The sequence below is a fragment of the Theobroma cacao genome, chromosome 6 (assembly GCF_000208745.1).
Source record: "Theobroma cacao cultivar B97-61/B2 chromosome 6, Criollo_cocoa_genome_V2, whole genome shotgun sequence".
In the NCBI taxonomy this organism is placed as follows: domain Eukaryota; kingdom Viridiplantae; phylum Streptophyta; class Magnoliopsida; order Malvales; family Malvaceae; genus Theobroma; species Theobroma cacao.
The window spans coordinates 2,151,139-2,166,992 of NC_030855.1; the positions used below are offsets into that span (position 1 = coordinate 2,151,139).

Here is a 15,854-nt window from a genome sequence, read left to right on the forward strand (position 1 = left end):
TTTGTTAGCTTTGTTTATTGTTAAGTGGTTACTTTATTGTTAATGTTAGAAGTTGGTTGTGATGCTTGGCCACGTTTCATGTAATGGGTGGTTGTCCCATATATATTAGGTACCATACTTAGAATATGCCCATCACTGCACTAACTTTCTAGTTTTTCTTTGTTGACTAAGTTAGATTATTTTCTTTGACTATTGGTTTAGTAGTTGTAGTTTTTAACTAATGTATTATAAGACAAGTGGGCAATGTTATTATGATTATCTTCTCTAGTGTCCAGTAATCGGTTTTTGATATCTTTGGCTTTTCTCTTAAAAACTCTTTTTACTTCATTTATGAGTTCTTTCATAACCATCAATTAAATAGATTTCTTAACAGAATGTGATAACAAACAAGACAACCATACAAAACAGTAGCAATGCAATTGCAATAATCTCCATTGATTTTCTGCCTCTCGAGATCATATACTCGAGAAAACTGTAGACCATTTTGTAAGTAAGTGTTTAGTGTCACTGCATCGATCCTCTCTTTCTAACTATTTCCAGCATTCTTCCTCTCCACTGTTGATTTTAACATATGCACGTAGCTATCATCAAACAAACAGACTTGTTGCAAGCACCAAACTGTGGTCAGATTCTCATGCATTTTTCTCAGCACCTGCACAAAGAATAAGCAGGGATGTGTGTGGATTACAATTATCTGAGAATCGGGGAAAGTCATACTCATCAGTAGACTAAGAAGGCCACTAAGTCATTAAAAGCAAGGAAAGTTCCTAACTGCCATGCCAAGTGAATTGAGATTATTCTAACCACAATGAACCAACTATCTGGGAGTTGATTCATCATATTTTCAAACAGTTTATAATTCCTAGCTTCCAAAGGTACTCACAGGATGATGACAAACATTGAAATCCAAACAACACCCTATTTCACAATTATCTTCCTAGTAAAGCCTGTACCAATCATCAGACTCACTTGTCAGATTATCTTTTTTCTCAACACCTCCCCAAAGACTATGAAGGGCTGCAGATTACAAATATTATCAGAGAAATGGAGAAAGTCCATTAGTAGTTTCTTTGGTTTTGAGCAGCAGAAATAGCAGAGAAATGAACAACAGAAGAGAAAAGAAAAGTGACAATACATTGTGTGTTGAATCATTCCGCGTGTTGAATCATTCCATGTGTTTGCAGTCTTCATTATTTTCTCAAAGTCGCCTTCAATAACTTTCTTAGCTGGACCTACAGTTGAAAAATTCAGTGTTCAAACAAAAGAAAGTAAAATTTTAAGTGGGTTAAGGAAGAGAAATAGATAAAGACAAGTGATATGAAAATGAAACAATTGTAATTTTGTGTTACTGATAACATATAAACAAATGAAATTGCCATTACTCCCATAAAAAAATTAATTGTATTAAGGTTATGCGCATGTCATCAATGGCGTTTCATAAATATTATAAGGATTTGAGTGCTTTTTCTTCCTCTTTTCTTTTCTTTTTCCCCTACTTTTCCCTCATGTGATACACAGTGTGGGGCTCAATGATAAAGTAACAATACCCTGGAGATCTGATACAGTTTAATTTCTATTAAGTCAACAGACTCTTATTAGATTAGGAAATTAACAGCAAATATCTTTTCATCTAGCCATTCATAGCAGCTAATAATCTTCCTTAAGTTACTTGAAATTGTAACCAAGCACTTAAAAAATGGCTTATTGTACTTGTCATAGGCCACAAGGCAGGTATCTCACGTGGGGTACATTACAAAATTATTGTTTTTTTTTTTTTTGCATAGATAGGATTTTGAGTTAAGTAATCGAAAATAACTCTCTTATTTTATAAATTTCATTTCATCCATCTCAGGATTTGAATCTGAAACTTCCATCTAACCACTCGAGTGTTCTTAAAGACTTTTAAGTATTGACTTTTATAAGCAGGACTTGTAAGAGACATTATATCAAAACAACAGAGCAATCTCATTAAGGATGTAAATAGATCACACTAATTCGAAAACTTCACAACAAATCAATTGAAGGAGAGCAAAGCAAACAAATTTAGAATTATCGAAGCTGAAGATAATGACAAATTGGAAGTAAACTTACTTTCCAAAATCTCACAGCTCTGATGTCTTCAGGATTCTCTTTATTTCACCATCAGTGGGGTTCGAAGAAAGGAAGAAAAGCATTCTGAGTGGCTGTATTCTTCCATTCTAGTGTTTCCCACCACTCCTTTTCTCCTTGAATGCAGATTTGATTTCCCTTAGCACTGTCCGAGCTAAGAGGGAGCTCCCTCAGTTTGGGGCATTCCCTCACAAAGATTTCTGTCAAACATGGGAAGGGTAGCACATCCCAGTGTACACTCTTCAACTCTGGCAAAAATTGTAAAGTAAGATTTTGTAGTTGAGCAAATGGGTTTGGATTCAAACTTTTAACCATATCTGCAGCTTCACTCATTTTTTCCTTGCTCATTATTTCTTCCATTTTTGGGCAACTAACAACCCAAAGAAATCTTAGATTTGGAACAAGAATAATCCATGTCATGTCCCTTAAATTGCCGCACTCAAATATGGTAACCTCTCGAAGGGTAGGAAACAGTGAGGCTTGTATCATTCTTCCTCCCCCTTCCTTCTCTATCTTCATCTCTTCCAATCTTGCACATTCACTGATATCTAGTCTCTCTAGACACTGCATATTTGCTAAGGCTAAAACATTTAATGAGTTTGACTCTTTAAAAACACAAAGAGATAGTTCTTGAGTGCAGCCTTGTAAGTTGTGGAAGCTCAAAAATCTTTTAAGAGCAGACGCACTCATTATATGAATACTCAGCGTATTCAAAGATTGCAAACACCCCAATTCCTCTATTAGACCTTCATTACCATCATTCAGGAGATTGTCTCCATCTGTTTCGTATGGATTATGAAAATCATTAATCCCTCCATTCAAATGTGGCAACCACCCCAATTCCACTATTCCATCCTCATTGTCTTCAACCATTTCTTCTTGAGAATAACCACCACCAGACCGAAACATTCTGAATATTTGCAGCTTTGGGAAGCTAGATAACAGTTTCCCTGGAATTCTTCTAAGATCGTCCGTGTATCTCAGGTCCAGGTATCTTAATTTCGTCAGGCTCTTCAGCTTAATTGACAGCTCTCTTAAACCTGTCCGTGATAGATTAAGACATTCCAGTGAAACCAATTCTGAAATTCCCTCTGGCAATTGTCTCAGACCCCGGTTACCTGCCAAGTTCAAAACTCTGAGATTAGGCATCAATTTGAAGAAGCCATCACTGATCACCTCCAACTCATTATAGTTAAGTAACAAAGTTTCAAGATTAGGACATGTGGGTGTTGATGTGAGATCTTTGATTTTATTGCCTGTCAATGATAATCTTCTTACATTTTCCCATTTTCCAACATCTGGTGTTTCATTCAATTGGAGCCCTGCTTGTACAAAAAAGCTCTTTTCAGGTGCTTCAGACTCGCCTGCTATCCACAATGTCATGTCACGAATCACATCATGCATCTTCACGTAGTATTCTCCATCTTCTTCTAATAAACAAGCATTAACAAGAGAATCGATGATGTTGTATCCTTGCAATCGAGCTCTTCTTACGCTGTCAAATTCATCCAAGAGCCCCTCACAGAACCAATACTCTATCAGCTCAGATTTCAAAATAAGAACATCTTCAGGATACAAACCGCAGTACAAGAGGCAAGATCTCATCGTGTCACAATGCAAACTATCATAACTGAATTTTAAAAGAGGATACACCTCTTGTCCCATTCTTGCAAATTTATGTGCAGATTTCTTCATGACCTCAACTGCGTATTCCCATGCCTGGGGTGTCTTCTTGCTGGCCATGGCTCGGCCAATAGTAATTAGTGCAAGAGGCAACCCACTACACTTTTCAGCCACCTTTTGGGCTAACCCTGGAATATCTGGATGGCTATGAAGGGTTTCTTCTCCAACTTTCTCTCGAAACAATTCCCAAGCTTCATTTGCTCTCAAACACTCTACCTTGACTTTCTGAGCTTCCATTTCATTACATATCTCTAGAAAACGAGTAGTGAGAACAACCTTGGAACCATTTTCCTGGCACGGCAAAGGTATCCCTATCTTGGTTAAATGCACCCGTTCCCATACATCATCCAAGAACAAAACGAATTTTCTTTTACTCAAAATCCTGAAGATGTCTACAGCTTTCTCATCAGAACTTTTATTCTGCATCCACCCATTAAAAAGGCCTACCCTTTTCCCAATCTTTTCTTGAACGTTTTCGACCGTGTGATCTTTAGACACCACCACCCAAATTACAACATCAAAATCTAAGGAATTACCACTCAACTTGTTGTTAATTTGGGTCAAGAGTGTTGTCTTCCCAACTCCTCCCAATCCGTATAAACCAATCATTCCAACTTGTTTGTCTTGAAGCAAGCTCCAGACCTTAGCCAATGTTGATTCCAAGCCCACGGTGGGCTCAATCGGTCTCACATCCACTGGACCTGTAGGTTCGTTCTCAGCTACCTTGTCAAAAACTCCTTTACTCTTTAGAGCAACTACTTGTTTAAGTTTCTTAGCCACTTGTCGACCAAACTTGTAGCCAGATTTGCAATTCTTGGAGAAGCAGCCTGCGAGACATAGTTTCTCCTTTTCTGTAGAGGCATCTCTTATCAATTCCTCAGCTTCCATTATCATAGTTTCCGCTCTTGAAAGCCAAACTTGAACTTGGCTAAGCCGCTTGATCATGAGTTGTTGTTCAGCACAATGAACCCTCCGATTCACGTCATCTCTTAGTGCTTTCAATTCCTCCACTGCAACACGTAGAGCTCTAAGGTTTTTGTCTAGCTTACAAGTGTAATTCGCTCGTCCAACTATGCAATCCCAACAACGAGAGACTGTGTCATCTGTTGAGATTTGGATTGAGCACAAATTGCCCATGTATTTTTTTTTTTTATAAAATTCGATTTTCGAACTGACAGACAAAGAAGAGTTTGTTGGCTTTGAGGAGAATTCCTGCTTTTGATTTGATGAATTTTACCAATAGTCAAGAGGAAAATGCGCGTTTGACCAAAGTGAAAGGCAAACCCTTCTCTGCTAGCTAAATATTTCTACGTCTGAAAATCATATACAGTATAATAATCAAATATTGGGATACATTCCTAACCAAATTTTTTCAAAATAATTAACCAATTTTCTATTTTTTTTACCCTAAATGCAATTCATAGCTTAAAGTCATTAGTCAAGTTAAATATACAAAAAAAAAAAAAAACTCAAGGATATAAATAATCCTAGGAAATTGTAAACTACAAATGTAGTGAAATTTTTTTTTTTGAAAGTTAGATTGGATACAAATATAGTGAAATTGAAGTTCCTGTTACTTTTCGTGGAAAAATAGTTATGTTTTTATTTTTTTTTTATGGCTTTTTTAGGCCTATAATGTTTCCCTCATTGTCTCTCTTGACTCTCTCTCTCTCTTTCTCTCACTTCTAAGGATGGTCAAGATCAAAATATTTGAGAAGTCCTTGTATTAGGATATTTTCTTTAATTTAATTTTTATATTCAAAATTGCAATATTATTATCTTTTTTAATTTGAAAATTATTTTAATTTAATCCTTTTAATATTTTATGTCTAAATTAACCATTACGATTTTGACGTCAGTGCTGACGTAATATTAAATGTTGATGTGGCATATGCAATGAGCTTAGGTTATTAATGTGGCAATGTCACAGCTCCTTGACATGCTGATGTGGCAATGTCACGGCTCCTTGACATGCTGATGTGGCAATGTCATACACCTTCAAGATGACACGGCAATGCCACATCAACGTGTTAAGGTATCGTGATAGTGCCACATCAGCAATTTAAGCCCACATCATATGCTATGTCAGCGTCAACGTCAACACCGTAACAGTTAATTTAGACGAAAAATGTTAGAAGGATTAAATTAAAATAATTTTAAAAATTAAAAAATTAAAATATACCATTTTGAATAGAAGAACTAAATTAAAAAAATATGACCTAATGTAATAAGGACTTTTCAAATATTTTGACTTCCAACTTTACTAGTGATACTAAAGATGGGTCCCACAAAATTGGCCGCCCAGTCATCTTCCCCATCTTTCAAGTTTAGGCCTTACCTTTTGTCCTCTTTGTTGGTTTTTTAAATGTTAAAAGTAGCAATATTTACGGTTAAATATTGCATATAATTAAATATCAAAATAATTAATATAATATTTAAAAAATCTCCAAATTATACATGATTATTCAATTAATTAAGGTTCCCACTTTTTATTACTTCTAAATTTTTTTAAAAAATTTTTATTTAAAAAAACCTTAAAACTAATGAAAAGGTATAAAACTCATTCTCTCCCAACAAATTGCCACATGTCAACCAGTCATTGGTTGTTGTTTTATAAACAAAATTAATAAAAAAAAATTGCAAAACCTAAATCAAAAAATTGGAAAATCTGAAAATCGGTTTGGGAAAATTTTGCAAAATGTATTGGATTGTAATTTCTTATATATATAATCTCGTTAAAAAAAATGTTTTTACTTATTTTAAACATGTATTTAGCTTCATTATTATGTTAGTTTCATGAAAGTTTTGACTTATTGCATATAAAGGGTGCTTCACATTTTTATTTGGACCCTTGTTTCTACAATATACTATTTTCCTTAAAGAAAGAAAGGAAATATCAATAATTTTGCGGCTGCATTAAAAACAATTAATTAAAATATTTAAATACTCTTTTAATTTCTTTCTAATTTCCTGAATCTCTTCATTTTATCCTTTTTTTTTTTTTACTCAAACAATTGATATCAACTAACGAAGGATCTCCTAGTTCCAATTCATTCTCCGTCAACTGATTAACATCTTCTTCATTAATTTTATTCACTATTTTCACCAATGTTATCGATAATGATAGACTACCGAACCCATCATAATTAAAATTACACTCATGTCCCAAAGGCAATTATCTCAACATCAACATTCCTGCTCTCTGATTAGTCACCCTCAGTTGTGTCCTCACCCTCTAACTTTTAATATTCAATCAGTAAAATTGAAAATTTGTGGGAAGGATTTGAGGGTGTTTTGTTGCATTTAAAAAAAAATGTAAACTCACCTTTTATTAACAAAATTAATAGGCCACGTTAGGATACTTAATTATTCCTATTTTCATTTGTTGGGTTTTATGGGTCAAAAGGAATGATGCCAAACATAAACATATAAAAGTGATTCCATCGTGTTATACGGTGAGTATTGAAACTTTTGACATAACTTTATTAAAGAGATCAAATAAAAAAATGACAATGGAAAGACGATATGCAGATTGCAAGCTTGTGGGATTATCACTTTTCTAATCATCCTTTCAAACCACTAGAAATAATTAGATGGTTGAAGCCAAGCCTTGATGAAATGAAGCTTCATGTAGATGGTAGTTTTAAACCTCGACATCATCTTGCTGCAGGGGAAGGAATAGTTTGAGACCACACATGTAAATTAACTTCTATTTGGTTTTTTTGAAAACTTTGGCTCCTGTGACTCTCTAACAGTCTAATTACTTGCATTACAAAGAGGTTTGTGGTTATGCTGAGATTTTATTTCTCTAAACTATGGATTGAAATGGATGCTATGGCTGTTATATACATGGCAAAGGTAGGACTTAAAGGCTTCAATGATATCTCATATATACTTGCATCTATAAGAAAATATTTGCAAAACTTTTCTCATAGAATCTCATATACATAGAGAAGGTAATCAAGCTGCTGATTATTTGTCAAATAGTGGATACTCCCACCAAGGTCTGAAAGTTTTTTATGAATCTAATACAGAGTTGAGAGGTATCTTGAAGTTAGATAGATTAAATTTACCATATATTAGATTTAATTAATTGTGAAGGAATAGTATTCCTAATTTATTTTTCTTACTTAGTGCATTATAAAAGAGTAATTCTACTTCTCTCAAGCATCCAAATATGTGAGGAGAGTAGTACCTCTTCTAGGTATTTTTTCTTTTATTTTTTATGTAATTATGGAGATATAGTTTATATCCCCCCTTAGTGTAATTATCTTCTTTTATCTTTAATAAAATTTTAACAGAGAGTGAGAGTTTCTCCAACTTAAAAAAAATAAAATAAAAAAGATTTTTTCAATTAAAAACAAACAAATAAGATTTGAATAGTGAAAAATGGCAGGAGCGACAGCAGCCACCGAGGGGGTTCTTTCTAAGGCTCTTTCCCCTCCGATTTTTGATGATCGGAGTCGAAAAAAAGTGAGATTCAGAGGGGACAGTCAGGAAACGGATCAAGCTGGATCTCACCATCATCCTTCTTTTCGGGATGTTTTGATGTCCTCTAAAGGTGAAGATCTATTCTCAGAGGATAATAGGGACTCAAAAAGGGAGATCGGCTTGGAAGACACCAATATGGAAGATTCAGAGAGTGACCCATCAGAGATGGAGCGGGACTGTGATGCGGATTATACATTTAGGTCTTGTGAGGGTGAACTTGCACTTGATATTTCAGACCGAAAACAACAGAAGCTCGCTAGAAAATGGAGAAGATCGGTAGTGGTCTGTCTCTTAGGCCTTCCAATTTCTTACAAGGTGCTTTGTGATAGGATTATCTCCTTATGGTCGCCCAAGGGTCAATATAAAGTGGTCGACCTTGATAAGGAAAATTTTCTAGTAAATTTCTCTTTGGAAGAGGATTACCTTAAGGCATTGCTGGATGGGCCATGGATGGTGCAAGGACAATATTTGATTGTGAGACCTTGGTCTCCCTTCTATCACAGAGAGACATAGGACCTAACAGCAGTAGCAGCCTGGATTCGGTTTCTTGGAATGCCATTACACTTCTACCACAAGTCAATTTTAAGAAGGATAGCATCAATCTTTAGTAAGTTGATAAAGATAAACTATAATACAGATGTTCAAAAAAGGAAAAAATTTGCTCGTATTGCTGTTGAACTTGATCTCTCAAACCCGCTATGCCCGAGATTTTTTCTTAATGGACGGCCACAACAAGTGGAGTATGAGGGTTGACCAAGGGTTTGCTTCTGTTGAATATTGATGGTTTTTTTATCTGCAAATGAAGCTACAGTAGAGGAAGAAGTAATGGTGATTTCACGGACTGAAGTTCTAAAAGAAGAAGAATAAGTCAGTTTTAATTATTTGTTTATTTTTTTATTGTTCATTTTATGTTGGTTGAAAAGTCAAATTTGGGTGCTTGAATTAACAAAGCTTTATGGTAGTGGTAGTGTACGAGTCATTGTGCCAAGAAATCTTTTCATTTCAGCACCTCGATCCTTGTAATGCCAGATGGCTTCATCTGGTTTGTTATTTCCTTTTATTTCATTTTCTCTCTCCTTGAACAATATAGATTGGTTGTCACAAAAATGAAAAGTAGTGGAGAAGCGATTTTCTGAGCAAGAATATTTTTTCTCTCTCTTCTCTCTCGTCTTTACTCTCCCCTGTTCTTCATCTTCTTCAATCCTTTGAATATTCAAAGGTTTCAACATGGTATCAAAGCGTCTAGAAGGATCTTAAGGGATTATTGGTGCCATTTTTTTCTATTTTATCTACCTTGTCTTGTTGGTTGTTTGTTCATCCGATTGTGATTTTTTCTCCACGACCACAACTGGGTTCAGTACAGCAACTTCGTCGATTTTTTTTTTGGGAAAATTATATTTTCTGGTCAGTCAAAATGAAGTCTTACTTGAAGGCTTTCAACATTTAGGAAGCTATGGAAACTGGGATTGAGCTAGTGCTAAGACATGCCAACCCAACCATTGCACAGATGAAGCAGCATGAAGAGGACATAGCTAAGAGGTATAAAGCTTTGTCTTGTTTACAATCTGCTTTGTCTGATGATATTTTTGCTAAGATAATGCATTTAGAAAATCCTAAAGATGTTTGGGATTACTTGAAGGATGAATTTCAAGGTAGTGAACGTACCAAACAGATTCAGGCATTAAACTTGAATAGACAATTTGAGATGCTGAGTATGGATGATGATGAGTCTGTTAGGGATTTTTCAGGAAAGTTGATGGGGATTGTGAATCAACTTAGATTGTTGGAGAAAGTAGTACCTGAAGATAGGCTAGTTAGTAAAATGCTAGTTAGCTTACCTGAAAAGTATGAATCTAAAATCTCTTCCTTAGAATATTCCAAAGATCTGTCATAGTTTACCTTAAAAGAGTTGGTAAATGCCTTAAAGGGGTTAGAACAGAAGAGAGCTTTTAGACAAAAGAAAGTAAGGGATAGTGCTCTTGTAGCTAGAACTAAGAACCTGAAATTGGGTAGTAATAGTTCGAAGAAAACTGATGGAGAGAAAAATGAGAAAGGGAAGAAACCAGTGGATGATAAGTCTGGAAAACAGAAGACCAAATATCCTCCTTGTATTCATTGTAAAAAGACCACTCACACTGCTAAGTTTTGCTAGTATAGGCTTAATGTGAAGTGTAGGTCTTGTGGTCAGCAAGGACATGTTGAAAGAGTATGTAAAAACAAGAGTTCACATCCTGATGAGAAGGCTGCTGTTGCAAAGGAAGTGGAGAATATAGATGAGCTGTTGTTCATGGTTCGAGAGGTCAGTAATTCAGATAAGAAAAATTTGTGGTTGATAGATAGCGCTTGTTCAAATCATTTGATTGGAGATGAAAGTCAGTTTACCTCATTGAACAGGAGCTATAAGGCTAAGGTGGAGATTGGTGATAGGTCATTTCTTAGGATTCTTGGTATAGGGACAGTAGCTGTCTAGACTCAAGCAGGCAGCAAATACATACATGATGTCTATTTTGTCCCTGAAACCACTCAAAATTTACTTATTGTTGGTCAGCTCACAGAGAATCATTATTCACTTTTATTTAAGGGTCAATATTGTACCATTTTTGATCCTAAAGGTGAAGAGGTGCTAACTGTTGAGATGAAGAACAAGTGCTACCCTATTGACTGGAACAGGGCAGCTAGTAAAGCTTTTATCAACTGTGTTGATAATTCTGAATTATGGCACAAAAGATTTGGACACGTCAACTACCATTCTCTACAAAGGATGTACTCTCAGAAACTGTTTGATGGCTTACTGAAGGTTGAAAAACCTGAGTTACTATGTGGGATATGTCAAATAGGCAAGCAATGCAGGCTGCCATTACCAAAAAAAAAGGAAGTGAAAAGCATCCGAGAAGCTACAGTTCATACATACTGATTTGGGAGGCCCTATGAAAACTGTTTCTCTAGGTGGCAGTAAGTATTACCTTATATTTATTGATGATCTAACCAAGTATAGCTGGATTTATTTTCTTAAGCTCAAGTCAGAAGCTTTATCTTACTTTGTTAAGTTTAAGAATCCAGTTGAAAACCAATCTAATGTGAGCATCAAGATCCTCAGGAGTGATAATGGTAAGGAATACACTACTGGGGAGTTTGAGAAGTTTCTTTCTAAGTTTGGAATTACTCATCAACTCACTGTTGCATACAGCCCTGAGCAAAATGGGGTTGCTGAGAGAAAGAACATAACATTGATGGAGATGTCCAGATGCTTGTTGTTTCAAAAGCAATTACCAAACCACTTTTGGGCAAAAGCTGTGAATACAGCAAACTACCTATTGAATGTAACTCAGACAAGGGCACTGGCTGATAAAACACCATTTGAAGCTTGGTTTGGTTACAAGCCTTCAGTTGTTCACTTGAGAGTATTTGGGAGCATTTGTTATGCAAAGGTTCCTGACCAAAGCAGGACTAAGTTGGATAAAAAAAGTATTGTGGCCATTCATATTGGATATAATGAGGTCTCGAAAGGATACAAACTATATAATGTGAAGACTCAGAAGTTTTTTGCTTGTAGAGATGTTAAATTTGATGAACATTCTTACTGGAATTGGGAGAAGTTAGTTGTTGATTCCTTGAATTTTCAGAACTTGGTGCAAAAGCTGTCAGTGAGAGAAGATGATGCAGATATAAATATTGAAGATGAAAGTCTTGCCGTGAGGGGTACAAGGTCACTGCAAGATATTTATGCCAGGTGTAATATGGCAGTGTGTGAACCTGTTAGTTATGCAGAAGCGACAACGGACAGAAGGTGGGTGCAAGTAATGGAGTAAGAAATGCTGATGATTAAAAAGAATGGTACTTGGTTATCGGTGGATAAACCAACAGATCAGCATGTAATTGGAACAAAGTGGATTTTTAAGACAAAGCTTAATGCTGATGGAACAATGAACAAGTACAAAGCAAGACTGGTGGTAAAAAGGTATTTTCATATTTATGGAGTGGACTATTGGGAGACTTTTGCTCCGGTTGTGAGACATGACACAATAAGGTTGTTGGCTGCATTGGCAGCTTGAGAAGAGTGGAACATCTGGCATCTTGATGTGAAATTTGCCTTTTTGAATGGCTATCTTGTAGAAAACATCTATATTTATCAACCAGAACGATTCATCAAACCAGGGACTGAGAATAAAGTCTGCAAGCTGGTGAAAGCATTGTATGGCTTGAAGCAGGCTCCAAGGGCCTAGTATGACAGAATTGACTCTTTTTTCATTGTTGAAGGTTTTCAAATGAGTCAAAATGAGCCAACATTGTATGTGAGCAGCCCTACAGCTTCAGTCAAGGTAATTCTCTCTCTATATGATGATGATTTATTATTTACCAGTTCAAATGTTAGTTCCTTAAGTGATTTTAAGAACAAGTTGATGAAAGAATTTGAAATGACTGACTTGGGAGAGATGCACTATTTTTTGGGGCTACAATTCATTCAAAGGTCAGATTATATTCGTATACATCAAAGTAAATATGCAAATGAAATTCTAAAGAAGTATAACATGGAGAAATGTAAAGCTGTAGATACTCCTTTAGCTTCAAACTGCAAATTAACCAAGGATGATGGTACCCCAAGTTTAGAAAGTTCAGTATACAAGAGCATCATTGGAAGTCTACTATATTTAACAGCTTCAAGACCAAATATTATGTTCTCTGCTAGTTTGTTGTCTCGATTTATGCAAAGTCCCTCACAAACTCACTTTGCTGCTACTAAAAGAGTTTTGGGGTACATTAAAGGAACAGTAGATTTAGGCATAAAGTTTGAGAATAAGAAAAGCTCTGTTCTTATGAGATATTGTGATAATGACTGGGCAGGAAGTCTTGATGATTCTAAAAGCACATCTGGTTATTGTTTTTCACTTGGCAGTACAGTTTTTAGCTGGAATTCAAAAAAGCAGGAGGTGGTGGCTCAATCTTTAGCAGAAGCAGAATATATTGCTGCTGCAGCTGTTACAAATCATGTGATTTGGTTGAGAAAAGTCTTTCATGATTTGGGGTATAACTATGAGAAGGGTACACTGCTGGTTATTGTTTTTCACTTGGCAGTACAGTTTTTAGCTGGAATTCAAAAAAGCAGGAGGTGGTGGCTCAATCTTCAGCAGAAGCAGAATATATTGCTGCTGCAGCTGTTACAAATCATGTGATTTGGTTGAGAAAAGTCTTTCATGATTTGGGGTATAACTATGAGAAGGGTACACTGTTATTCATTGACAACAAATCTGCTATTTCAATTGCTAAAAACCCTGTGCACTATGGCAGGACAAAGCACATCAAAGTGAAGTTTCATGCAATCCGAAAGGCTGTGAAAGATGAAGAAGTTGATATTCAGCACTGTGGAACTACACTACAGTTAGCAGATATTTTTACTAAAAGTCTAAGTAAGGATCAATTCATGTTTTTGAGATATGAGTTGGGGATTTGTAGTTCAAACACCAAGGAAGTGTGTTGAATATTGATGGTTTTTTTATCTGCAAATGAAGCTACAGCAGAGGAAGAAGTAATGGTGATTTCATGGACTGAAGTTCTAAAGGAAGAAAAAGAAGAAGTCATTTTCAATTATTTGTTTTTTTTTATTGTTTATTTTATGTTGGTTGAAAAGTCAAATTTGGGTGCTTGAATTAACAAAGCTTTATGGTAGTGGTAGTGTACGAGTCATTGTGCTAGGAAATTTTTTCATTTCAGCACCTCGGTTCTTGTAATGCCAGATGGCTTCATCTGGTTTGTTATTTCCTTTTATTTCATTTTCTCTCTCCTTGAACAACATAGATTGGTTGTCACAAAAATGAAAAGTAGTGGAGAAGCGATTTTCTGAGCAAGAATATTTTTTCTCTATCTTCTCTCTCGTCTTTACTTTCCCCTATTCTTCATCTTCTTCAGTCCTTTGAATATTCAAAGGTTTCAACAGCTTCAATTGTGGGATTTACAGACACGTTCAAAAGGTTTGTCCTCAACAGAACAGTAAACAACAAGTAATTGCTCACAGCCCGAAATATGGTGACACGGCACATTCAGATTCTTCTCTTTTTGGCCTTTGGAAGTTGGTGTCAAGGAGAAAAAACAGGTTTAAAGAAGGTAGGCAGTATCCAACATGGGAAAAGAATAGTGGCAAGAACAGAACTCAGGGGTCACACTTTTCGCTCTTAGAAGATAAGGAGGAAGAAGTAGTGGCTCTCGACCAGAGTATAATATCAGAGAGACAAAGCTCAAAACAAAATTTTGCTGGAAAAAAAAAGATCGAATCTTTCAACAAGAAGGTACATATAGCAGATCAGTTAAGAAACACAAGTCAAAGAACAGAAGACAATGCAGGACAGGCATATGGAGGAAAAGGTAATTGTGTTGCAATTCAGGAGGACAATGGTCAGTTTAGGAAGGCATTGGAAGGTGAGGCAATAGTGAGAGAGTCCTTGCTCAAGGATGTTTTGACAGGCAAGCAAATCTCCCCTTTGGTGCCTAATGGTAATGAAGCAGATTCAAAAGATGTTAGCAGAATTAGAGACATACCGTCTCATAGGAGTATACCAGATCCAAATAAGCATACAGTTGTAACAATGGTGGTGAAAATAGTGGACAGGGGTCTTCCTACACGTAAGTTGATGACTCGAAATTCAAGAGTTTGCGGGGTTGCTATCCATGAGAAAGATCCTAAAGCTACCAATAAAAAGATTTTAACTCGCTTGCAAGGCATGTCGATTAAAAAATGGGCTAGAGCTAAACCCATAACAGCCACAATGCATTCAAATGCAATGTCCAGTTTACTAAATGACAGTGGACTCAATTTAGCTCCAGTAGATGCTCTGGTGGAGACAATATACCAACCAGTTGCAGCTAACGATCTTGAAAAGCCTGTGATTGCTTCGAGTGATGATATGAAAGAGAATTAACGACTTATTTAAGGTCAGTATATCGAATTTTATATCTATGTCTTTTAATTTTTTGGTGTGGAATTGTCAAGGTGCAGGTGATAATAATTTTGTCAGATTGATTAGAGAGTTTGTGAAACAACATAACTGCTACATGGCTGTTTTAGTGGAACCACGAATTAGCGGGTTTAATACGGAGAGAGTGATCAATTCAACGGGTTTTGATCAGTCACACAGGATAGAATCTGCAGGCTTTTCTGGTGGTATTTGGATACTTTGGCAGGAGGCTGTTAAAATACATATGATTGGGAATCATGCTCAGTGTATTCATCTTATAGTTGAACATCCAGTGGGAAATTCTTGGTATCTATCTGCTGTTTATGGCCATCCGAATCCATCTATTAGGTACAGTTTGTGGGAGGAACTCACGAGGTTTGCTAGGACTGTTTCAAAACCATGGCTGATAGCTAGGGACTTCAACTCTTTTTTATTCTCACACGAAAAGTCTGATGGCTCTGCCAGGGGTAGTCGACCTTGTTCACACTTTCAAAAGTTGGTAAATGTTTTTGAGTTAATGGACCTTGGTTTCAAAGGTCCTAAATTAACCTGGCGAAGAGGTTTAGTTTTTGAAAGAATTGACAGAGTAGTGTGTAATATGCAGTGGCGTCTAGCTTTTAGTGA

The 15,854-nt window shown here is 36.0% G+C and overlaps 1 protein-coding gene across 4 annotated transcripts; it reads right to left on the reverse strand.

Moving 5' to 3' along the window:
- Window positions 404-4,955, reverse strand: LOC18595263 (probable disease resistance protein At5g63020). 4 transcript variants are annotated; one of them, XM_018122674.1, is made up of 3 exons: window positions 2,092-4,955; window positions 1,136-1,232; window positions 404-652 (listed from the first exon to the last, which is right to left on the reverse strand). In XM_018122674.1, the coding sequence occupies exon 1, from the start codon at window positions 4,927-4,929 to the stop codon at window positions 2,143-2,145; it is 2,787 nt and encodes a 928-aa protein (XP_017978163.1). In that variant the 5' UTR covers window positions 4,930-4,955; the 3' UTR covers window positions 404-652; window positions 1,136-1,232; window positions 2,092-2,142. The 4 variants fall into 4 exon arrangements, with proteins under 4 accessions (XP_017978163.1, XP_017978162.1, XP_017978161.1 ...); XM_018122673.1 differs by having other exon boundaries at window positions 970-1,232; XM_018122672.1 differs by having other exon boundaries at window positions 884-1,232.